Below are 24,949 nucleotides of genomic sequence, written 5' to 3'. Positions count from 1 at the left end.
TGCAGGGCCTTAACGTGTCCCAGCGCCTTTTATTTCAGGCTGAAAGGGACAAGAGAGCCGTGTTGTGTTTGTATGGGACAGATCTCCTCCCACACGCTACTTTTTTTTTTCTTTTCAAGTGCTGGAACATATTTCGACTGTGTTTAAGCAGTGATGGCTGAGTGCATTTACACTTTGGTAATGGCTTCCTGCCTTTAACTCTCCCGGCTTAGGACAAGAGTGAACCATGTGGGCACTTCTCTTTGGGTACTTCCCTTTTGCTGCTGCTGCAGGTCCTGCCTCTGCTACTACTACTACCACTACCACTACTACTACTACTACTGCAGCCTCACATCTCTTTTAAAACCCCCCCCCAATCACACCCATCCGCCAACCCCACTACAAAAAGGACGGACCACCCGGTCGGCTTATTCACTCTCTCCTCTACTGTATCATTCCTACCAGGGATAGTTTGTGGACTGAGAGATTGTATCACTCTCCAGGAATGTCCGCTGGTTTTTCAGTCCCTGCATCATTTGCATTTATCTACCTTTCAGCCCTTTTCTTTACCCGCAAAGATTGTATGTTTGGAGAACGCCTCTCCCATGATGCATCCCATAATGTCAGCCAAAAAGGTTTTTCTTCCAGGCAACATGAGGCCTGAGCCCAAAGAAGATATTTTCAGTCCTCAGATACAAGTTAGCTATCACGTGATGGCTTTTCTAGCTTTTAACGTCTCTCAGCAGCTGACTGTTATGACATACAGGTGCTCTACAGCCTATTAAATGCAGAGGTGATGGTCTTTTCTCTTTTTAAAAGATGAGTCACCCGCTTTAAGGCCCTCCGTCTGAATGTCCATTCAGCCTGCTCCAGACAGCAACAAGGAATGGGGGGAGCTTCAACCTGTCCATATAGACACCGGGTGTTAACAACTAATTAAAGAATTTACTGCCTCACTAAAACTCCATTATTGCTGTTCCCTCCCAATCATTGGCTCTATTATTGGCTTTTATGGACTCAGGTGAGCTTCCGGGAAAAAGTTGTGCTTGTTTTGGCCGAGTCGTCAGCTCTGTCCCTGGAAAAGGATTGTCTAAACCAGTGAAAAGGTCTCAAAGGCTACATATATCTCTTAATTTTTTTTGTGACGAAGAGAAATCATCATTTCTAAAGTGACACAATGAAGTGACGGATAATTTGAAACTTTTTTTTTTTTTCTTGTTACATTAAATGAAATATGCTTCTACAGCTGCTTTCTTTTCCTCTCAGGCAGAGAGCCATCTTTTGTGCAGTTCCCACATGTGCTTTCCATCACTCTCCGTCTCACCTCTTTGTGTATTAATCAATCTCTGTCTCGCATCCGTCCACTAGGTGACAGTAACACCACAGTTGTGTCCTCTAGGGGATTGGGATAGGATGAGGTGTAATCTCTGTTTACATAAGGTGAATTGGCTGTAGACTGGAGGTTGTAGGGCGAGTGGGTGTGTCGGCAGCCGTGGTGATGCTGCAGTGATGTGGTGACGTGGTGGTGAAGTTAATGATGGTGGTGTCTACAGTGGGAAGTCCACTTACTACCCATGTTGCTATTCTGCTTCACATCACTCAGCAGCATACTATAAAGGCTCACCATATAATGACCCAGTCGTAGCGCTCTGTGTAAGCTCAGAAGTACCATCATAGAATGAAGAAACATGTTAGTTTTGATTGGGTTGTAGCAGTGAAGCGGTACCAGGCATTGTTTTGTATTTTCAATGATGGTTTTTCCAGTGCTGCTATGTTAGGAGCTCAAATGGAAGCACATACATACACCAGTGGTAACTTTTTTTTTTTCACGCTTATAGTTCTGTCAGCTGTTGTGCATCACTTCAATCATGTATCATCATAAAGAAGTGAATTTTGGGAGCATGTTTTTATTTATTTTTTTATACGTTACCCAGTAATTCTTGAATTATTGATGTTCAGGCTGTAGGCTCTTGTTTTTTTCCAGTAGGTGTTGTCAGGCTATCATTTATACTACTGAAGTACCACTTTGCCTGACAGCAGTTTGAGCTTTAAACCATTTATCCACAATATATATATATATATATAGTTTGACTTTTCTGCTCTCTTGCCAACAGGTTTTCTCAAGCAGCACAGCACAGCTAACACTGCTCAGGTTAGTGTCCTGTGCAGTTGGCCTGTCGTAGCTTGTAGGTTATTGGTTATTGTGATGATAAATATACTAAAAAAATAAGCCTCACATACATTTTGTTTGTTCATTTTCCTACAGGCCGTGGCCACTTAATCCACAAAGTATTTTGGTATCTTCGACTCGCATTCCTCTGAATTAAATCTTGTGAAAATGTAATGTGCCCACGTCCACAGGAGGCAGGGAACACATTGAATGCAATTTTATTTGAAGTTACATTAATTCTGGTTCATTATCAACTTTCTGTATTCCAAACTGTAACACATATGTTAGAGACTGTCTCATGTAAACATTATATACAGTCATTGGACCTCGTTTGCAGATTCCTCTAAATCTCATCGTTACATTTTTAGCACATTTTTACACGTACACATTACAACTACCGAACAAGATTATCCACTGTCACAAATAACAAAACATGTTCCTGCATTTCAGCACTTAAGAACAGAATAATAGAAAACGTATCCTTAGAAAAGCCCACTTATAAAAGATTCCCGCAGATCCTTAAAAAGTCTTAATAGACATTATATTCATTGATTCTTAAAAATAAGGCCGGCTTTTTACTGATGCTACAATTCAAAATCTCAAAATAATTAGTAATATCTTTTTCTTTTTTTTAATAATTCACCAGTGCCTCTCGCATTAACGTCTCACAGAAATAAATCACCAAGAGCAGTACTGTATGTGTCGAAGCAACTTTTACTGTCTATTTTTAAACTGAATTGTAATTTCGATCCTTTTTTCTTCTCTCTGAGCTACATGGTCTTTCAACGTAATCTCTGGGAACTGCCGCTCCGGTTCGGGATCACTGCTATACAACTTGTTCAGTGACCCTTTGATTGTATCCTCTGCAGAGCAGAGAGGGGTTTTTCCTCTGTTTTTTTGTTGTGTTTGTATTCTACAGATAGCAGTTGCTAAATGGTGCAATTATTAACATGAGTAATATAGGATGAAAACCGCAGAATGACAAGTAATGAGTTGTATTCTTTTGAAAAATACATCACAGTTACCATCGGTCGTAAAATATTATGACACATGGGCGTGAGATTTTTTCCATTTCAGCTTCATATCTTTTCCATCAGTTGAAATTCAGTGTGATCCCAGACTTACCTGTGACGCAGACAAATAAACATCAGTGTGCCTATCTTGCTGTTTGACTTGTTAGATGACTCTGATTGTTAAAAAAAAAAAAAAAACCCAACAAAGATAGCAGTAGAGAAGAAGAGTTATGTGTGGCGATGGACTATTTGTGTTTTCTTCTTGTTTTGGTTACTTGTAATCCTCCACCCCACTTGACTGGATTTAAAGTGCAATCTGTCTGCTGCACTAACTCATCTTAATGTAATAAATTCCAATTAAAAACCACTTTTTGATAAACATTTTAATTATGTTGCAACGCGAGCTTTTATGCTTTTCCTATAAAGTGCATGCAATTACAGTCTAGTAATCAAAACCTCGGTGCCAACAGCCAAGTTTGTGCTTATGTGGTTTTCAGGCTAGATTTGTCTTGTGGGCATGTGTTGGAGGCTTGATGAAATGGCGCAGACAGGTGAGTTTTTAGGGAAAGTACACAAGCAGGTTTTGGCAGCGGAGTAAAGTCATTTAGCTCTGCAGTGTTGTCACGAGAAAATGTTTGAATGCCAGTTTTGGTGATTTGTATGTTTTTATTTGAATTAAGGGTTACATGGTCTTCAGCTGCTGATTCGGGAAATGTTATGAAGGGCTTGTTGGCAGTTGGATAAGATCTAAGAAATATGGCTGTGAATCTGAAGCTGTCTGAATAATAAGCATAATATTCCTACAGTATTTACATAGCGACAAAATATGGGGTTTACAGCCACGTCCAATACCTTTTTTGTTTATGAAGTGACAGATATGTTTGAATATTTCTGTCTCGCAGGGCCGCGTAGCCAATATTGAGGTCACTGAGGTCCTCCGTTTTTTTCTGGAAATTGAGGGGGTTTAGAAGCCCAGTGGAAGTTATATGCTGAAATGTTCATAATTAAAGGCTACATGTACATTTATTCAATTAGATAAATACTTCATATTGTATTTCAACATACTAATTTTATTCCTGGCCAGTGTGAAGAAGGCTTTGGAAATAAGATTTGCAGAAAGTGTAATTGAACAGTTGAACATTATTATTTTAATTGTCTATCCAAAAGGTTTTGAAGGGGGTTTAAGGTCGGGGTAGGGATGACTTGAATCTCAGTATTTGTAAAATCCTACCTACAGCCTTGCGTCTTCCCAATTTTTCAGAATTTCACATAGAAAATCCAAGACATTGATATGTGAATCACCATATGAATGAATTATGATGTACTGCAGTGTGTGCCATACTCAGTCTTGTGTTTATAGCCCCCACCCCCACAGATGCACGTCTTTGATTTGTGATCTGTTAACTGGGAAAAAATCTTTTTAGAGGCCTTGCTCCTCCATTTCTTAACATTTCAAAGGAACAGAAGAAATAGGCACAAGCCACTATATCGCTATATAAAATCACTTTATAAATATATTATAATAATATTATATTTATTAAAATACTATATTTATGAAATTTCACCCATGTGTGCACAAATATTCTGGCAACTTCGATGGCAGAATTATGAAACTCAAGGAATGTTTAGAAATTGATACCATTGTGTAAAATAAATCAAAATATCACCACAGTTCATTTGCAAAAATGTGCAGATAAAAGCCTTGCTTAAAATGATAAAACAAACACCTGTTTGATAGTCTGTGGAGTGTGAACACACATACACACACACGCAAAAACGCAACTCAGGAAAGTTAATACCAACAGAAATATCTGTTGTTGCAGAAGAACCCCCAAATATGTTGTACAGTTTAATCAGGAATTTTCATATTTTATTGAATCTGTAATTATTAAACAATATTTGCATGTTATGAAATGTATTGTCATAAATAATAAGGTGAACTGTCAGGCAAATTAAACCGATACTGTCTTCAGTGCTTCAGTCAGGCAGGTATGAGTACATAGTTTCATTCAACTGTCAATGAAATAATGGCCTTTTCATTGTCAACTACATGCAGGGTAATCCCCACACATGAAGGTGTTACACAATTAGGCAGCTTTTCAGATACAATCAAAGGGGTGGGTATGAAAAGGCGTAATCACACATAGTGGTTGCTTTGGCACGAAATGGCAGACTTCAGAGAGAGAGAGGAACTTCATAGACCAGCGAGATTGTTGGCCAATGATAATGAATGGCCTATGAGCCGGAAAACTTTTATACTAGCCTGAAAAGATCTGCAAAATGGTGAAAGCCTGTGCTGTGCTGCATAATGTGGTGCAGTTAATGAATGTGGCTTTACCCTTTGACGCTGTTGGTTGTTTTGGCCCTGACCCCGACCCCGATCCCCACGCTTTTGAGCCAAACGCCACTGCCACGAGCCAGCATGTGGATGTGATGCGTTACTTGTAAAAGCATAAGGTACGGAAAAAAATTACCCAATTTATTAAGTACATCTTTCAGTTTACAGCTTATGTCACATAAAACAACTCTTATTTCTTTTAAGCCTTGGTGACCTTGTTAATAGAGTCGGTGGCGTCTTTGAGGGCACGGCTGCTGGAGGGTTGAGACGCACGCAAGCAAATGAAAATGTCTCATTTGTTTGTATAAATAAACACAGCTTGATTGCTACATTTAATTTACTCACTTGTCAAACGAGGGAATACAAATTACTTACCTAGGTCATTTGGCACGTCTTGCCTATCAGTGTCCCCCTCCACCTCTGTCACTACTCTTCTGCTATTATTCTTGCAAGTGGCTCATCAAGGGGATTGAGCTCCGGTGTGCTTTGTTTTCCATCCATAGCTCAAATGCTCTGTCTCTGTAAGGCTATGCACCATTTGGCTTATATTATATCTGAGCCTGCAACATTTACTCTGTCCACTAAACTACATCTTATTTGCCATTGTTGTCTTCATCCAGTCAGTATGTATTAATGTAAATTAGGGGAGATTCACTATTTATAGGCAAATACGGAAGTTAAAGGGTGGGACAAGAAGATCACTCACATATGCCAAATTTCAAACAAAGTTGATTGTGATTTATAAGGGGAAATTGGCGTGGGACGTGCATGCACACTGCGTTATAAATCAGAGTATTTTTCTATGTAAGCACTTTCTGTGCTCCGTCCGTACAGTCAGGAGGGACGCCTTTTTGACGTGAATCCTCCGCACAGTTTTATAAATGAGGCCCCTGAAGAGGAAATTCACAATATTTCACAAGAGAGAACTAAAGATTAGAGAACAGACCTTAAGATAAATATGATTTTAGCTGAATTTGATATATATATATATATGTTCATCATGACCTAATTGTAGCAGCTATTCATACAATGTCCTGAAGGCTTTGTAGCTGCATGTTGTGCTGATACGTGTAGACCCATTGTATGTGGCAATCCCTCTAAACCTTTGTTAGAGGATTACTACAGTTTATTTAGATGGTTACAGGTGTCCTGCAGGAGTTGGAAACAATTTGTTTAAATGTGATCCATGTGAAAGAATCAGGCTGAGATGACACGGTGAACTTCCTGTCAAACATCAGTTACACCAGGTTTTGCATTCATTTTATCCTCTTTTCTTCTCCTCCTGACACCCACTTCCGTGCTGGATTTGCATCAGATGGTCGTGTGTAGAAAAAACTGTGACCACACGTGTCAAGAAACCAGTGACCGTTATGGAGGGGTGAGGGGGGGTCACCGACACTGCCGGCACGGTCTGTCAGTCAATCTGTCATTATCTTATCATTACCCCCATCTGATCAGCACAGGCAGCACAGGTCCAACCAAGTCAGCAGCAAACACACACACACACCTCACACACACACTTTTACACTTCGAGCAATATCACAGAGTTCATCTGAAGTTTGACAGACAGGGACATACCCAAGCTGTCTCTGCACACAGCCAGTGGGGAAAAATGCACCATGATGCGTAACTATCAATCTAAGTGGTAGACAGCTACTGAAAATTCAATTCATCATTTTTAAACGGGATATTCGTTACTGCTTTAGTCCATATATTTAAGCATTATAATCACATTTCTTTATTTAGCTAAGTAGCTATTTGGAAAGGGTATACAATAAATAAATAAAGGCAGGAGTTGTATGTTTTGAGGGTGTTGTCTGTCTGGCAAAAAAGGTAAGTGACAGGTCAAGTTAACAGACCTTCCCACCTTTTTTCACCGTATGCATTGAGGACTGTCAGATCTGTCAACAGGTTGAAAGAAACTTTGTAACAGTTTTTTCAATTTAGCGTGGAGGATTCAAATTATGTTTTATGGAGTGATCAAATTGCACATTTTTACACTTATGCACATGTTTTAAAGGTAGAGTGTGGGACTTTTACATATAAATGAAGTTTGGTTACATTCAAGCCCTTCCTAAATGTGTTCAATGCTCTCTGTATTTCTTACTATATACAGTTTTTAAATCTATTGTCTGTGGTGACATTTCCTTGCTGGCACACTGGTAGTGATGTTATGCATCAATCACAAATGATTGGTTCACTAGAGCTGAAGGGCATCCATAGATCATCCACACTAAAGACTTATGATTTAGCCCTCTGCTAACTTGACTGTTTAACTATTTACTGTCACTGTCAGAAGGGGTACAAAAAGTTCCATGCTGCAGTTTTAAAGCTAACGCAAAATTATGTAAGTAGAAAAATGGTCATAGAATCAATTACTTTTCTTCTTCTTCTTATGTTGTTGTTGTTGTTGTTGTTCTTTCTTTTCTTTTTTTTAAGAAAATGAATTTCACCTCTGTTGTTTTGATGTGGTGGCTCAGTGACAGGCCTCACAACTTTGGCAAATGAAACTGAGGTGGCAATATTATGTTATTTATTTATTTATTATAAGAAACGATTTGTAAGGGAAATAATATGGCTGTTTTAATTAACATATTAGATTAAAAAAAGACTTAGTTTTAGATTTTTTATACTTTTTTTCCCTTTAATTAGGCCCACTTGTTGTGTGGAAAGGCACCATAGGAGGCGATAACAGATAAAGCTAAGGTACCGGGTTCAAACCAGTAGCTGGGTAAAGGCCCGCGGAATGCTGGGATGCTTTCTCATCACGTCGAGGGGCCTTCGGTTAAAAAATTCCCCGCTGTCATTGGAGATGGCCTCGCTTGTTTTTCTAAGCACCTGTTGAGCTTTTTCAAGTGCAGAATTAGGGACTGTTTGGGGAGTTAACCGGGACGCTCCTGCACTTCCGAGACAGGAAGTCTGATTGGTGATATCTGTGATTAATAGCTAGCTCGCTCTCTCTCTCTCTCGCTCTCTCCCTCTCTCTCTCTCTCTCCGTCTCTCTTCCAGATGTCCTGGAAGGTTTTGTTTTGTTTTGTTTTTTTAAATATGTAAATTCCTGCATAATCAGTTCATCTACACCAGTGTTTGGTTTATGAGTTGGAGTTAGTATAATATGTTTTTTTTTCCTTTCCGTGCTGGTTTGATTATTATTGTTTCCACACAAAGTTGCTGAGAACAGATTCATCCACCTCAAGGCAATTCTACAAGAGATCTAGATGAGCAGCATTGTAAATCACTTTTTGTAATGTTTCCTTTCTGCGCTTTTTTTTTTCTTTTCTTAAATTGCTATTTACAGGAATGTATAAGCACTTAATCTATGAAATGACATTTCTCCCTCTCCACATGAGGTGATTCTATATGTTCTTATGACGGATTGGTTGCGCCTTTATTGTATGAAAATGGTTTATGATCCATTTCAATTTTAATGTGATCAGTTGTTACTCCAGCTGTTTGCTTTAAAAACAGTGGAGGCACTTGGTAGTAACTATAGTTTATTAGCCTGACCAAAGCAGGCCTCATGTTATTTGGGCACCTTTGTCCCATTTATTTCATCCACTTCCCTGATTTGCCTTGTTTTATGCCAACTGTAAGTGTTTTATTACAGATGTGGTGCAAATTTATTGTCATCTGTCAAATTAGGTTTATAATTTAATAAAATAACACAGTAAAAAAAAATGTAGACAAGGCTCTAATTGTATGTAATAAAAGATAAGGGCAGCTAAAATCAAAGGAATGCAAGCAATAAAAGCTATATATAGCTTTTATTGCTTAACCCAAAACATTTCTAATTCTTCTATCTCTTGCTGGTTGTTAATAGATAATTCATAATCTCACCCTGCGCATCTTTTTGTTTATCGGTATGGCATTCTTTCATCTCCATTTCAGCATTAAAAGCACCTGAGATTAATCTGAATTTCTAAATCAGAGCACCAGGCCGAGCCGCTGATGGATATCACATTGGCTTTTGTTACTGCAGATGACAAATCGAGCGGGGGGGTAGGGGGGTTGGGGGGGGGGGGGGTGGGGGGTGAACAGCAGCAGCTCTCAGGGTTTGTTTAGCATTCCAGATCCGATGTGTTTTGAAAAGTATTAATGGAGGACATGGAGGTACGAGATATCACCTGCAGGTTCAGTCAGGATCGCTGTCAAAAGCCGAGTGGGCCTGTGAGGTGAAACTCTGTCATCATGACACTTTTACAGTGTGCTTCATCTCAGCCTTCAAACCACAGGACGGGCTATGATTTTCTGCCTTGGCGTTCAATGAACCAAGAAATGTATCATGTAGTTACATTTCTTTTGTAAAACAATTAGTGATGCACATGTTTATTTCTGCAAGGCATTGGTTTATTACGTTTAACAAACCATTTCTTTTTATTCCCTTTTTATGTTTTTATGTTGGCGGTTTTGTCAATCAAGGACAAAAAAAAAAGAATCTCCCCTCTAGTATTACTTTCAAACAGTGGCTAACTCATCATTTTAGAAACATTATCCATTCTTTTATGTGTGTTTAAGACACTATTATAAACACATGTAAGAGCTGAAGACTGTAGCATTCAGTGGGTCAAGTATGCGTGTGAAATGAGTGACCAGTATGTCTCTCATGTATTAGTCCATTTAACTGGGGGAGTTGTGCTTCCTGTGGCAGTGACCTTCTCCCTGTGGCTGTTAAGAATTAGTCATTCAGTGTGTGTCTCGGCATGATGGATGACACCTGCACCCGTTGAGCAATCGCTCCCTGGCGCACTATTGTTTTTCTTTCTCACTTTTGCGTGGGAGCAAAACTGCGTGCATTCCCGAGCCAAAACCAACTGAGATAATCATCTCATCTGCAATGATGTATGATCTTCTCTCTCTGGAAGACAAGTTATCAGGCGACCCTGGAATGTCTGTCCAATACAGTGGTGGCAATACCACCGCTACCACTGGAAGCTACTTGTTGGGTCTGTCCCAGAGACCTACTACGACGTCCACACGAACCCCCAGAGTCAAATCGCTCCAGCTGAATATGGATGATGATGCAGCATTTTTCTTTTTTTTTCCTTTTTTAGAGCCCTGCCTCATTGTTTCTACCATATGGTCCTCTGATCCGATTACCCGAAACAAAAGCCAAATTCCACGGCTGTTAAATTCTGCATATGACGTTAGCTCAGACCAATAAGAAAACCAGGCACTGAATCAAAACTATATGTTGTCACAGTATTAAATCAGTGTAATATCTCACTGTATCCTTGCAGCTCTTACTTTCCACTGCACAATTAGCCTTTACACCATGGCTTGGCGCAGAATGCTTTTGTGGCAAATAGCAGCCGTGTAGTGTATATATATGTAAGAGTGTGTCTTAATGGCGTGCTCCAGCCACTCCTTTACCATTAGCACTTATGCCTAAATGTGTGTGTGTCTGTGTCTGTGTCTGTGTCTGTGTGTGTGTGTGTGTGTGTGTGTGTGTGTGTGTGTGTGTGTGTGTTTGTGTTTGCATGGCGCTGGATGACAAGCCCTGTCAGTACTATTGTGGTTCAGAAACAAAAGAACCGTCAAATAATGGAATCTCCCAATATGTCACTCACTGATGCGTAGCAAAGCCATAAACGTCAACCAGATGGCAGGTCACTGTAATATTACGCCCCTCCGCACAGCTGTAGGAGGAGGGTAGCCTGCAGTAGACGTTTTTAGCCACACTCAGAGAGGCAGAGCAGGAGGGGAAACTGAACCGAGCAACTTGGTCGCATCATCCTCTCAGTTTTGCCCTCACCATGCTCAGTGATTGTGCATCGGAGGCAATGAAGGAGTGTGAAGTGCTCCCGAGAGTGTGTGGGTTCACTACTGCCGGGCCCTATGATTAAACAGTAGTATGTGCTGACAGCTGGGGTAGACGAGCATGATGCACTGGGGCACGGTGGAGTGAGGAGCTGCCTCTCAGTGGTGTTGAGGAAATTACATATTTTGTGTCCTAAGGCCTTTATGCAAAAACACATGACGTGTCACCATCAAACCCGAATCAAAACATGTTGTAATGGAACGTTAAACAACCGTCAAACATTTCCTGCTTGAGTGGAAAATAATCCAGCTCTATAAAATATCGCCAATTAATTGCTCCACTAAGAATAACCACGAGATCAGCATGCAGCGCAGTGTTGGGTTACATCTTTTGTATATCTGTCATCAGTTTACACACAACGCCCTCTTCTGACTTTTTTTTTTATTTTTTTTTTATGTAGTTTGATTGACAGAACATACCTCAGCATTGTTCCCTCTTGACTCTTGTTACTAGTTTTGCTATTTTCAGCTCAAAAGATAGAGCACAGAAAACAATTGTTATCAAAAGGTATTTTATGACATGCAGGAAGTCACTAACTTAAAGTAGTCGTAACTAAACACCAATAACAACATCAGAATGCCTCATCACTAAAGTCCCCATAAATTGCTTTAATTATTACAACGGTTAAAGGTCAATTATTCACGGTTCTCAGATAGTGTAAGTTTCATTTTATAGATAGGTGAAGATAGGAATCTATATTTGATATATTGTTTTTTAGAATATATCTTGGACTCAATTAATGATCCTTCTATTTTAGCAACATAAACTACAATATAAGTCTGTATGCAGCATGTCATACAAAGGTCAGTTTAGGATTATATTTGTACACACTTTAGTTTTTAAATGCCTCCAGCTTGTCTATTCATCTGCCATCAGCTGTTCTTCAGGTGTCTGGTCTGCAGTGGCGGTAGACAGACGCTCAAATAAACACAACCTGGCTTTGCATTCATGCTTGTCATCACTCAATTCTTCTGCAACTGCCGTCTTGGATATACAGCACGCAGCCATAAAGACTCAGGTTCATAGTGCATCATGCTGACCGCCCTTTAACACGCTGAACTAATCACTGAATCTGAATTTCACAGTGGGGCTGGCCTGCTAATTAGTAAAGAGTGTTAACTAATGTTACCTTTCTAAGTTAATGAAGCATTTGGAAACCTGTATTCTTTAGAGTTCCTGTAATATGAGGTTTACGATGAGGCCCAAAGTAGTTTGCAGTATGCAGATGTGCACAGTCGCTCTGGTCACTGGCACGGACAAAGAGCAACACTCTCGTTTTGGGTTGTTGTTGAAGAGATTTCATGTTTTTTTATTTTATTTAGTTGGTGATAGAAATGCTAACTTAACTTCTGTGATAATTAGCAACAGTCCAGTTTAGTTTTAAATGCAACTCCACAAACACACTGTAGACTTTTCTGCTGCTCTATATCTGCAGTATTGTATTTGGATTCCTCTCCAGACCCTCCCATTTTATACCTTTTCCAGACTGCAACTGTGAGAAACACCTACTTTACCCATATAAAGAAGATTTAGTACCCCTTAGCTTTAGTACAAGTAATAATTTATGACAGACTCATACACCGTATTCACATTATAGCAGGAAGCAGCTTTTGTGCGCCTCCTGCCTGTGTTGTAACAGTCTGCGTTGATGTCTGTGGTGCAGGGTTGTTCCTAAAGCAGCAACGTTTGGTCAATTCATCAATTTAAGAAGAAAGTTAATTGGCAGCTATTATGATTGTCAAAAAAATCATTTCAATCATTTTGAATTTGAGTATTTGAAGTTTTTCGGTGTCATGACATTAAACTAAATGTCTTCTGATTTTTGACTGTCGATCGGGGACAAAAAACATTGACCTTTCTTACTGTTTTCTGACAGTAACAAAACAATTGTGAAAATGAATCAATAATGAAAATAATCTTAACTTGCTGCCCTAGTGCATGAAATTAAAACTTGTTGACCTTTGACCTGACCTGTGCTGACTAAAGGCTATTAGGTGATTGAAGATAGAGAGCAAATAGTAACTGATCACATCTGCTGGGAGAAATTTTAGCTTTCAGATTCAACTTCAAGTTTTTGCTTATTGCTACTTGCCAATGTGTTTGCCCTCTTGGACTTTCTAGATGCAGCAAAGCAGAACATGCAGTGTTTAAGTTTTGTCTGTAAGATATTGTTGATTTGGATCATTTTTGATCTGCAGTAGTAGTGCACTTTTGTAGTGCACTTTTTGGGTGGGATTGCAGAAACTCTTCTTTTCCCAGGCTCTGCTCTCCCACCACTAGATTACCTGTTAGGACATGTTCGGTCACTTCCAGCATCTTTGTGTTTGCACAGGCTGATGGAGTAGGCAGGCAGGCAGGCAGGTTTGGTTTCATCACGTAATCTGATTACCCGATGAAAGATCTGATGTGCTTCATCTTCACTGCACGCCTATTAATAGCGAGGCCTGAAAATGATTTGTCCAATGCAGTTGTTTTCAATGCAGTATCATTAACAACCATAGTCAGGTCAACTGAGCCGTGACAGATGGAATTTTGTTTGACTCTTACCCGCCAGTAGCTTGGTTCAATAGTTCTTCATTCTCCCATTCGTAAATTAAGATGCATGCAACTGTAGAAAAAGTCATTTTTTTCTGTGGTATTTCACTTGATAATTACTTCCCTGGAAAAACCCCAGAAGACACACTCTTTTATAGACAATATGTTTAATTGAGCAAATTAGAACGAGCCCATATTGCACAGCAGCTGTGTACACACACAGTGGAATCTGTAGGGGAAGCCCTCGGAGCACCAGTAAAGGGATGCAGTGAGAATCGTGAGTTTAAAAAATAAAAACCTGATTGAGTCAGAAAGCCTCCGTGCCAAAGCAGTGGCTTTTCAACACAGATGCACATAGTTAGCGTGTGTGTGAAACCTCAGAGTCCCTCACTGATCACTCAGCTGCATTGATTCTCCAGCTGCTGGCACGTTACTGATGTACTGGGTTTACATGGATGATATGGTTGGTGGCTTCAGCCCTGCAAAATGTAGAGAATTACAGTCACTCACAAGGATTTTTGGAAAGAAGCCTCATTGGACCACGTGTTCAGACATATGTTCTGGCAAAGATGGCACAAAGCTCAAAACACCAAGAATTACTGAGGTAGTTGGCATTTACATTAGGCAGAGTGTTAATCAGAGTGATGATAAGGTTCCTTGAAAGGTTTTGCTGGCACTGGCTGTCTGTCAAAAACAACTGGTAGCAACAAGAAGACTTTAGCTTTATATAAGCCTTTAAACTGAATGGAAAGAAAAAGATGGCATGAACAAATATCCAGTGACTTTTGCCCTGGTTAGCAGTCGGTCTATCTTTTTTTAACAAATTATTCTAAGGTGAACTGTGACACCTGACGTACAAGATCAGATTTATGGTGCTATCTGATCCTCCAGGGCTTTAACAGATTCAAGTTCACATCGGGTGCAAAATTTCCTGCTAAACAGCAACAGTGTAATGAGCCCACTGATAAAAGAAAAGAAGAAAAACACCTTGTAAAGAAAGGAAAGGACATTTCGGAGCAGACTAATGAGCCTCGTGAGCTATTATAGATTCATTCCTTGATCAGTTGTTTGTATAATCCTTCAATAATTAAATTAAAATATAATTAATGTCAAATAATTTCTGAAACAAAATGCTTGTGTCTGTTTAGCATTTTTGCTTAAGAAGAGACTGAAAATAATTACTTTATTTTCTATTTTGTGTTGGTCAACTTAAGATGGAATTATGGTTAATGCAACGGGAGTACTGCAGATACCTGTGGCGTTACATTGTGATTTTTAATGTCAGTTTTTACTTGTTTAAGGTATCACTGCAACACCATGATACACAATGATGATCAGCCAGCATTGCTTTAATTAGAGTCCCCATGGCAACTATTTTACTTCACTTTATTATACAAAGCAATGTACTTACATTTCACCTTGTCTCTTACTACTCTTACTTACATACTTAACATGTTTCCATTTATGTATTCGTTGTAATAAAAAGCAGTGATTGTGGTGAGCAGACAGTTTGCAGTGAAGAGTCTTTACTACCAACAATCAGCCACGGGTTTCATGTACACTATGTATCAATGTCTAAATATTCACCGACACCAGCGTAGCCACTTTGCCCTCGACTACAAATGAGGCTCTCGTTTAATTAAAGTTGTTGCTTAGAAACATGTGCTTTGACATCAGTTATTGATAGACAGAAACATCCCCTAGAATTTCCCTGAAAACTGAGAACATGCATTCACCTAAATCTCTGTCATTAAAGTTACTTACCCTGGCCGTTTTTTTTTTTTTTTCTACATTTTAGGTTTGGTGGAGATCTGCTTGATGCATCCTCTTGATGTGGTGAAGACAAGGTAAGCCACCCGTTCAACCTTAAAACTTGTTGGTGTAAGCTACTTTAAAACAGAAAGCAATTTTTCAGTTCACATCTGCCTCAAATCCTCCTCGTGTGGGTACTTGGGTTTGTGTTAGTGAACTCCCGAGCATACCAGGTCTTTTTTTTTTTTTTTTTTTTTTTTTTCCCAGCTCAGCTCAGCGGGCCCGGCCAGCTTGGCAATCATTCTCCACACACAAGCTGGCACCAATGCCAAGAGCCTTAGACATTTTGTGGAAAATGAAATGCATCATTTACCCATTCATTCCCCACACAATGTTAATGTTAGATGTTTTATGTTTTCAAATTTTTTTACCTTATTACTTAATTTAATCATATCCTTTTATTCGTCCTGCGGTTCTAGAAAAAGAAGGGGACTTAGAGAATAAATCAGATGCCGCTAAAAGCTTTCGCTGTGTTTCCCTTCACCATCTTCTGTTTGTGTGTTACGCAAGAGTGGCAGCAGTCTTGAGCTGTAAGCGTGATCAGGAGCCTCACACCACAGTGTCTCAGCCTGCCATAAACAGGTCGTGGGCTACTACTAAAGCTTTATAGTCTTTCACAGGCCCAGCCAAGACCTCTGGCTTAGCTCTTGGCCCCCCTGCCCCATTCACTACTTGTCAGTAAATTGTACTGCTTTTTCTGTCATTTACGGCAGCAGTTTCTTGGTAAATAAATTGCTCGGCGTGCCTTTTAAAAAAAGTGAGATGGTTGCACTTTGAAGGGGAACGCCACCACCAGAACACAGAGGAGGAAACGCAGGGATAAAAGCTAAGGGTGAGCGGTGTTGTATTAGTTGATATTTGATACTTTGAAGGCACACAGTGTGATTTATGGTCACGTGTAGAAGGTATGGGGGTTTATTACAGGTAAGTCTTGAGCCCTTGCCTGTCCGTCCTCACACGGGGTCAGGGTTAAAAGTGCACTCACTATTTTCTTTGTAATGCTCTTCCTTAAAAAGTGGTAAAAAGCTGCTCTAAAACTGGACAGGTTTATCTGTTTGTTTTCTGTTTGTGTCGCCATGTGTTTATGTTGATTCTGGCATTCTGTTGCTGAAAACTGGGCTTTGTAAATTGATTCCTTTTGGTCCTCAGCTCAGTGTTTTTTTTCTTTTAAGAAAGTGCGAGAAACAAATAAACTGTTTTTATTATTTTTATTTTTTATTGGAATTTTTTTTTAACTATTGGAGGCCGCTCGTTACTCACAATGACACACACAGAAACACTCATATATAGATATTGAGACAGTCGTGTGTACTGTACATGCACGTTAGCACACTTAACATCCACACATGAATTCATAAACCAAGCATACATACCAGCTAATTGGGACACTGAGGGAGCTGAAATCTATTAGCAGGAACCTTGGAGCCGAGAGTCAGACACAGACACACCTCCACTGCGTCTCTTTTTCTTTCCCTTTCCCTCTCTCTCTCTCTCTCCCTCTCTCTCTCTCTCTCTCTCAGGCATGGCTCTTATTAGGCACCGGCTCCTGCTTTAATGTCCACCGGTCCAAATTGATCGGCAACTGGAGTAAATTTACTTTTTTCCACCAACGCAGAATCAAAGGGATTTTTTTTTTTTCTTTCTAACCCTTTCTCTCTTTTTTCTTTTCTTTTTTTTCTTTTTCTTTTGAGGAGCTAAACTTGCCAAAATGTTGTACTTGCCCGGGAGCTGATATTTACCTATTCTCCAAATGAGGGTTTATCTTTCTCCTCTTTCTATTAGAGGATGGTGATTTGAGGATTTTGGATTAGCTGCAGCAGTCAGTGTAGAAACACTCAAGTAGCCAAATACTGCAGCTATGAATCAAAAGAATGTCAGGCCGGTTTGGGAGCTTTTTCCTTTAAACAAATACTGATTAATCTTCTAAGATGACAAGTTTGGCAAATAAATGAAGCGCTGTGTTCCAGAGATATTTAAAAAATGGTGACGCATTACTGGAAACATGATTGGTGGCACAAAATTGGTGGACTACTTATGACTTATTTTTAAAGTGGAGTAGGAAAGCAATTCCATTATGACAAAATTTTTATCTCAGATCATCAGTTAGATTCTGATTAGTACAATCAGTCCTCTTTTGGATAAAGATAGATAGCATTTTAAAAGTATTTGAATAGCCCACACTGGAAATTGCTTTTAGATATGAGCTCTAAAAGTGAAAGTCCCACTTCAAATGTGTCCTTTTGCCTTTGTTGTTTCGCTTCTACTCCCCGTTGTGTGCTCACTGACCAGTCAAGCCATGACCCCTGTTACTCACCTTTGCTAACAAGTACATCTATCTTACATCTGAGGGTCTCCTGCAGAGCACATTCTCCATCAGTGTGACTAACAACCTCTTTCATCGCTGTTTAAACGTGCATACACTAATATTGGCCATTTTGACTGAAATAAATGGATGTATTGCATATCTTGGTGCAACAAACCAGCTGGTATAGAGGGTCAGCGTCTTGCCCAAAAATTCCTTGACTGAACGAATTGCTTTCAACAGAATTTGGTGTCAGTTTAATTTGAACCTTTCACTTTTCAGCTAAAGAATATTACTACTAGTAAGGCTTCAACTAACGATTACTTTCATTATCTGTTCATCTGTAGGTTATTTTGTTTTGTTTGTTTTAGTATGGGTTTTTTTTATTTCAGAAATGAATGACATATGCAAATTCCAAACATCCTAAACCCAAAATTTACAGATTATACATACAGTGATACAAAATCAAGAAAAACAAACCCTCATTTTGATGAATTAGAATGAGCAAATTTTTTGTTGATCTTTGTCCTCCATTGGTTTGTCGATTATAGTGTTTTAGTACTGACCACAAAGTCACATTCTACTTACTACATGGATCATAAAGACCTTATTACATAGTGTTTGTGTTATTTAAAGTTTAGTTATTGTATTGGGAATGTAGACTCATTGTGGTGCAGACCAGCATGACCTCCAATACAACGATGGATGATGGCAAGATAGCCAAAGCTGTTTGGAGAGTAAAGCAAAGTATGTCATAGAAGAGTTGTGCAACATGAACTATTGAAGGTTTGTTACACACATAATCTGTAGATGAGACAGAGCTGATCAACATTCTTTGTTGATTTTAATACAGGAAATCAAAAAAGTGAATCCAGAAATGTGACATTCTTCTCTTTGTGAGTCACTCTGGATAATAATCAGCCCAAAATGTAAATGTAGCATACTTCACACAAAGTAAACAGTTAATTGCCCCTGACCCTGACCCCCCCCCCCCCCCCTCCAGAAATGTGGGGGTGAAGATGAAGGGTGCGGTGTGGGGAGGGAGGTGAGTCGTCAGTTTAGCAGAGAAAGACAGTGGGACTGGAGTTACAGCTTTTCATTAACCTGGAAACCACCTAGTTACATGGTTCATGGGCTGGTCTCAGCTCACTTGGAGGTAACAAAGGGTGTCGGGCGGCACTTTCTGCAGGGGGCTGTGCGCTCGGGGCACCCCATCTGACTCTGATCAGGTTCCCCCTCTCATTAGAGAGTAGCACGAAGCCCGGATTTCCCTTCATGTTGAGATCCTGTTACATGGAGCTCCACCCTTATATACATGCATGCGCATTGCACAAACATACTCAACTGCTCCTCTGAAAGCAACTTCCCATCACCCCCTTAACTTCCGCTGTGGAGACTGAAGCCACACCTTCCTCATGTCTGCGTCTGCCTGAGCAATAGTTCTCCTGTCACCAGGAACTTCCTGCAGTTTCCACAGTGTGCGCATGATCTGATGTGTTTGCCATAATGAGCTCCAAACATGTATTTTGTGCAATAACTCTTGACTGAGCCACTCTCCTCCGCCCCTTTTCTCCCTCTGCTCCCAGACTTTCTCTCTTGCTGTTTCGTGCTCTCCATTCTTATTGCTTCCCCTCTTCTCACTTCTTGCTTGTAGTTTTTTTTTTTTTTTTCCCCCTTTCAGATGAAGATTCTTCATCCAACTTTGTGGCTCCTCCCTGCTGACATGCCACTGCTGACTTCTTGTTTGAACTCTTTTTTACATTCTGTCCTCTGTGGCTTTTGATTTTCAGCAGCCGTCTCACTTACTTCTGCTGAATCAGCCACTACTTCTGTTAATATAAACCTTATTATATAATATCAACATCATGTGGAATGCGTTGTTTAAACTTCATTCATTACTTATGAATTTGTAGTCTGTCGAGCGATTATGCAATATTTTGTTTTAAATCCCTGTTGTACATGTGTTCTAGAAGATTTGTATTGAATTATGCAGTTCTGTAAATTGTGTTGTATGACATGGCTGTCAGAGTCATTGCAAACCTCGAAGCTTGCCAGGAGCCTGTTTCAAGCCTGATTAGAAAAACCTGGTACTAGCCCTCGCTCCCGGCAGTATCCATGGCAACACTACCTCCATTTGGTCACAGCACGCATGAAAGTGTGTCCCGCTTGGGGGGCTTGAAAGTGATCTTTGATGAGGGCTTTGACAGATGACGTCCAGTGTTTTTGGGGGACGTGTGACAGCGCAGAGGATGGCCCAAAGGCTTCACCCCCTTCCCTCCCACCTCCACCTATGTTTGCCCCCAACTGCTTGGTGAACCCCAGTGCACTTATGGAGGAATCCCTGACACAACCCTCAAACAGCAGGGCACAAAGCAGCAGCAGCCTGATAGCTGATCTTGCCTTGTAAAGAAGCAGGCAGGTCAGCGGTCGTCAATCCAGCTTCTAATCCCCCTGGCGCTGTTAGACTGCAGGGCAAGACTTTATTCACAGTGTAAACTTAAACACATGCCGCGTGCATGGAGGATCGCCTCAGTGCTCGGGCATGAGCGAGCTTTAAGTCCAGTGCAAAAGGGTAGAGCAAGTCTTTTCATGAGCACAGCAGAGCAGCATATTTGGCAGGATTAAATATGATGCCTTTGCATTCCAGTCATGCTCTTTGGGATGCTGCCTACTGTGTGAATGCTGTTCTTGAGTTTTTGCCTATGTGTAATCTGCTCTCTTACCTGGTCTCTATTGTGAAGAGGACCTCACCTGTTTGGCAGCACCCAAAAGTTGAGCAAGTCCTCCCAGATCATTAACCCTAACCCTAACCCTCCTTATACATCAAGTAGGATTGTTGTGATTTTTTATTTTGGTCTTTTTTTGTACACATATATTTTTCATGTCTGTCCATCTCCTTCCTCAGTTATTGCTTATCCCAATCAATGGTTTTAGGATAAGAGGATGACAGACTGTAAAGTATGATTTTGTGTATGATTTTGTGCAGTAAAGATACATTTACCTGACTGTACCTCACCTAATTTTTAGTCTAATTTAAATAACGAAACATTTAAATAACTTTTACATATTATATAACTTATCTAATATAGATTCCCCGGCTGTATCTACCTACCCAGCAGCCCAGTATCCCTATGAGTCCCTGTGATGTACATATTTTTTTGCACCTCATGATTTACATCCAATTCCAATGGCGTTTGGTGTTTCATTCAGATTTTCTATAGAATAAAACACTTTTTTAATTTAGAGAGGAAAACAAAAAGAATCTGGGCGGGGAAAAAACCTATTAAGGGTTAAGATCCGCAAATATAGCACAATACATTCAAAGAAGAGTGCTTTTGCGTATATGTTATTGATTTAGTTCATCTGAAGATCCCCATCATGAAGTCCCAGAAGAGATCACAAGCTGACAGAAAGCTGGGTCATCTCCCTGAATTGTCCCTTTCTTCTGTCTGATATATTGTATTTATTATTTAATAAATTCATAATCAAAGAAATAGTTTCCTTGTATGCTCTTGACAACATCATAAAAAAGTGTCATATTCAGACAATCATATTTCTGGAATATTGTGAAATATGGGATCTTAAAATGGGACACCCTGGTGGTCCCAGCAATATATGGTGCATATGGTGCAATGTCCATTTCTTGTCACCCTTTACTGCCAAATATGTAATAAAGTCAAAATGCCAGAAACACAATCTTTAAGAACCCAACCCATTATTTTTAATGCTGTGACAGATGTTGCTGCAGTTGCAGCTCACAGATGTTAGAGATACAACCAACAGTCACCAATGGATTATTAAATTTGAGATTTAAGCTATAGATATAGGTACACATAAACAGCAGATGTGCATGTCAGTGTGTGTCGTACTGGAGCACCTGTAATCATTATCAGTGAAGGGGGTTCACATTCCAGTACACTAATTACAGAGTGGAGGCATTGTGTGCTTTGATTTCACTAGACCCTGACTGTGCTGCAACCACAGTGCTGCCCCCCTGCTGCCCCATCCTTCTTTTTTTTTTTTTTTTTTTTTTTCAGACTCTCAAAATGCATGTCTGTACATCCTTTGTCCCGCCTCCTTAACCCCTTTTCAAAATTTGTGCAGAAGCTTTTCATCACTTTTGAGTCACGTGTAAAGGCACTTTCAAACTGTCCAAAAATTATAGTTGCTTTGGCACCGCTACTTGAACAGTAAATGACCAAGTTGTAGTGGATCCAGAGGTCAGTTTCCTCACATAGTGCCAAAAGCGAAGCCACAATTCTCTTCCTCTGTGTTAATGCAGCTGTGATAAACTGCAATTGAGGTCTTAAACAGACAAGTTAGTGCTCAGCGTGGTCCCTGCACCAAACCATACACCATCTCCTGTGTGCCGGCTGTGCCTGCAATGTCCGCAGCAATTAATGTTTACATATTTCATTAAAGTCTCTGAGTTGAAGAGAATGTTTCTTTTTTTTTTTAACTTTTACAAAGGATGCATATCTCCATATTACATCAAGTTTCTTGTCGTATACTCCTACTGCTGTTATCTAGCTGGTTGTGTGCATCTGAAGGGAGCAGAAGAGAAAGTGATTGGCTCCAGGGTATCGGAGACCAGTGAATCAATCATCATCAAAGCACTGCAGGCAATCATCACACCTGCAGACCTTAATGTTTCAAATTTTGACATGCAAAGACCAGCACGAGCGCTAACTGTACACTTCCTCCATGATTTGGTAACATCTGCCTCAAAGTCTGCCTGTGTATTTCAGCCATGTTTTGAGACCTTTACATCATTGAGACAACCGAAGGTCTGCATGACTGACTGGATCAGTAATACTCCATGTCACTCATGGGAGTACGCTGCACTTAAAAATAACTGGGTCAGGTACAGAATCTGGTTGGCGCCCAGTAAAAGTGGCTATTATCTGAACTGGCCTTAAGTCTTCATGCCTTAGTTCTGACTCAGTAATACCAGTTGAGCACGGTATGGTAGTGTTTGACTAAGATGTATATGCCAGATAAATGTTGAAAGGAAAGCTAAATGAAGAAAGAAGACAGAAGAAGATAAAAGAGGTGGTAGTCTTTAACTCGGATCCCTCTTTATCCACACAGGTTTGGGTGATGGCTCCTCCACATCCGGCTGATCAACCTGCCTCCACAAAAGAATATTATATGGTTCTGGTCTTAGATAAGTGAGACCAAACACCTAAGTCCATTAAGTTACGAATGTTTAAATATGGGAGCTGAAAAGAAACATTTTTACAGCAACAATAGCAGCCTCCGCAAAATCTAAAACAGTTAGCATCTGTGGCGTGCTTGTTGGCCTCTCTGAGACGAGACAAGACGGTGCGGTGTAGCAATAGTGACTCTCAGGTTTCTCTCTCTGGAGGCACGCAGGGCAGTTGTCTTCTGTCTGGAACACACAGTGTTATAGCCGGTGGTTACCTGCTGTCAGGGGAGTCTCCAAAATCCTGCAGCATTTCCTCATATACAAAAGTGGTTGTTACTGTCGCTTGCATGGAATATTCTATCGTCGTTATTTTAACCTAGCATATCTGACTTGCCGCCATCTTTCTTTGTTTCTTTTTTTGTCTGTATAATCCAGGCATGAACTCTTATATTGTAATTGTGAATCACTTCTCGCACGTCTGCAGAAGAAATATGTTCATAATGTTCTTGTGGAGAAGTATTTTTTGCTGTTAAATCATGCCATAATTAAAATTATTGCTCCAACATTAGCACCATAATTTCAGTTAACAGCATTTGGCAGAGGTTAAGAGACCCCAGCTTAAACACCCAAGAAATCCTTTCTGTTACGCAACCACTTAGTGGAAACGTCAGTAAGACTACTCACTTTTTCCACCTATCTGCTCCACTTGAGCATTAGTGGCTTTCTAAATTTGCTAGTCTCCTCTAACATATAGAGTGATCCGTCAGTCAACCAGAAGTTTTGCAATGCTCAAAACATCTGAGTCTCAGTATCGGCCTGGCCTCGCCACAGCTGTCCCCGTGCTGTTTTATGCACCTCTCTCCCTGCTCTTCCATGGTAACACAGACTGATCTCAGGTCACAGGGGTCACCGTATATGAGCAGACATCTGGACCAGCAAACTGGTCCCAACATCACTATGGGGAACAAGAAGAGTCAGTTTTATCGGTTTCAGAAAGAATCTTGAGGGACAGAAGGATGTTGTAGCCCTTTAACAGTCAGAGTAACTTTTTCTCCCTTATCCACGCTGCAGCCCCACTCATAACCAGGACCGTCCCAGGTCCAGTAGGTTTGTGGTGCTGGTGAAATCCAACCTGGCCTGGTTCAGATCAAGCGTTGACAGCCTGCCGTGTCACAAGCGCCAAAGGTTTATCACTTCCCCTCTGCTCCCATCTTGCATCTTCTTCCCGTCGTCTTTATTTTCCTATTCTGCTCTCCAACGGTCTGTCTTTATTGGCCTCCAACTGCCATGCTCAAACACTTTTTTTCCTTTTAACAGTTTGTCAAAGATTCAGTCTATCCGTATAAGTTAGCCTCTCTCATTTTTTCATGGGGCTTTTTTTTTCTTTTAATCAAGTGTCATACTCTTTGTTTTATGCTCTTTTTATTAGTCAGTGAATCAGTTTTTACCCAGAAGGAGTGAGTCAGCACTGTTGTCAACAACAATGAGTTGTCAAAACAAGCAATTGGATCAGAGGGACAATTTTAGCTTTGGTTACACTCTTTTACTTTAAGGCATGATTGGATGGCTAAAGTCATTATTGGCTGTCTTTGCCATGTTGGATCATTTAGGTTGGAAAAGTGCTCTTAACCTCATGTACCAATGCAATGGACTTTTACCATCTTTATGATCCTGCTCATTAAAATTAACTGTCTGGCTGTAAAAAATAGATTTCCCCTTTATGTTGCCTTCTGGATTGTCTTATGCACTTCAGATCTAACATGAGAAATTGCCCAACTTTTATACCCTCCCCCTGGTGATTCAGTTCTTCGTTTTCTTCAATCATATATTTTG

General features: G+C 40.2%; 1 protein-coding gene across 1 annotated transcript in view; it reads left to right on the top strand.

Annotated features, from left to right (window-relative positions):
- The window catches only part of slc25a21 (solute carrier family 25 member 21), a 91,783-nt gene that overhangs the window by 47,505 nt on the left and 19,329 nt on the right, over positions 1-24,949 (top strand). The window contains exon 3 of the mRNA XM_053336077.1: positions 15,652-15,700. Within this exon, the coding sequence (XP_053192052.1) occupies positions 15,652-15,700 (49 nt within the window). The remainder of the gene's footprint in view (positions 1-15,651; positions 15,701-24,949) is intronic.

Source organism: Scomber japonicus, chromosome 16, assembly GCF_027409825.1.
Source record: "Scomber japonicus isolate fScoJap1 chromosome 16, fScoJap1.pri, whole genome shotgun sequence".
In the NCBI taxonomy this organism is placed as follows: Eukaryota; Metazoa; Chordata; class Actinopteri; order Scombriformes; family Scombridae; genus Scomber; species Scomber japonicus.
The sequence above is the reverse complement of the archived record's forward strand: the minus strand, read 5'-3'. Positions and strand labels throughout refer to the sequence as shown.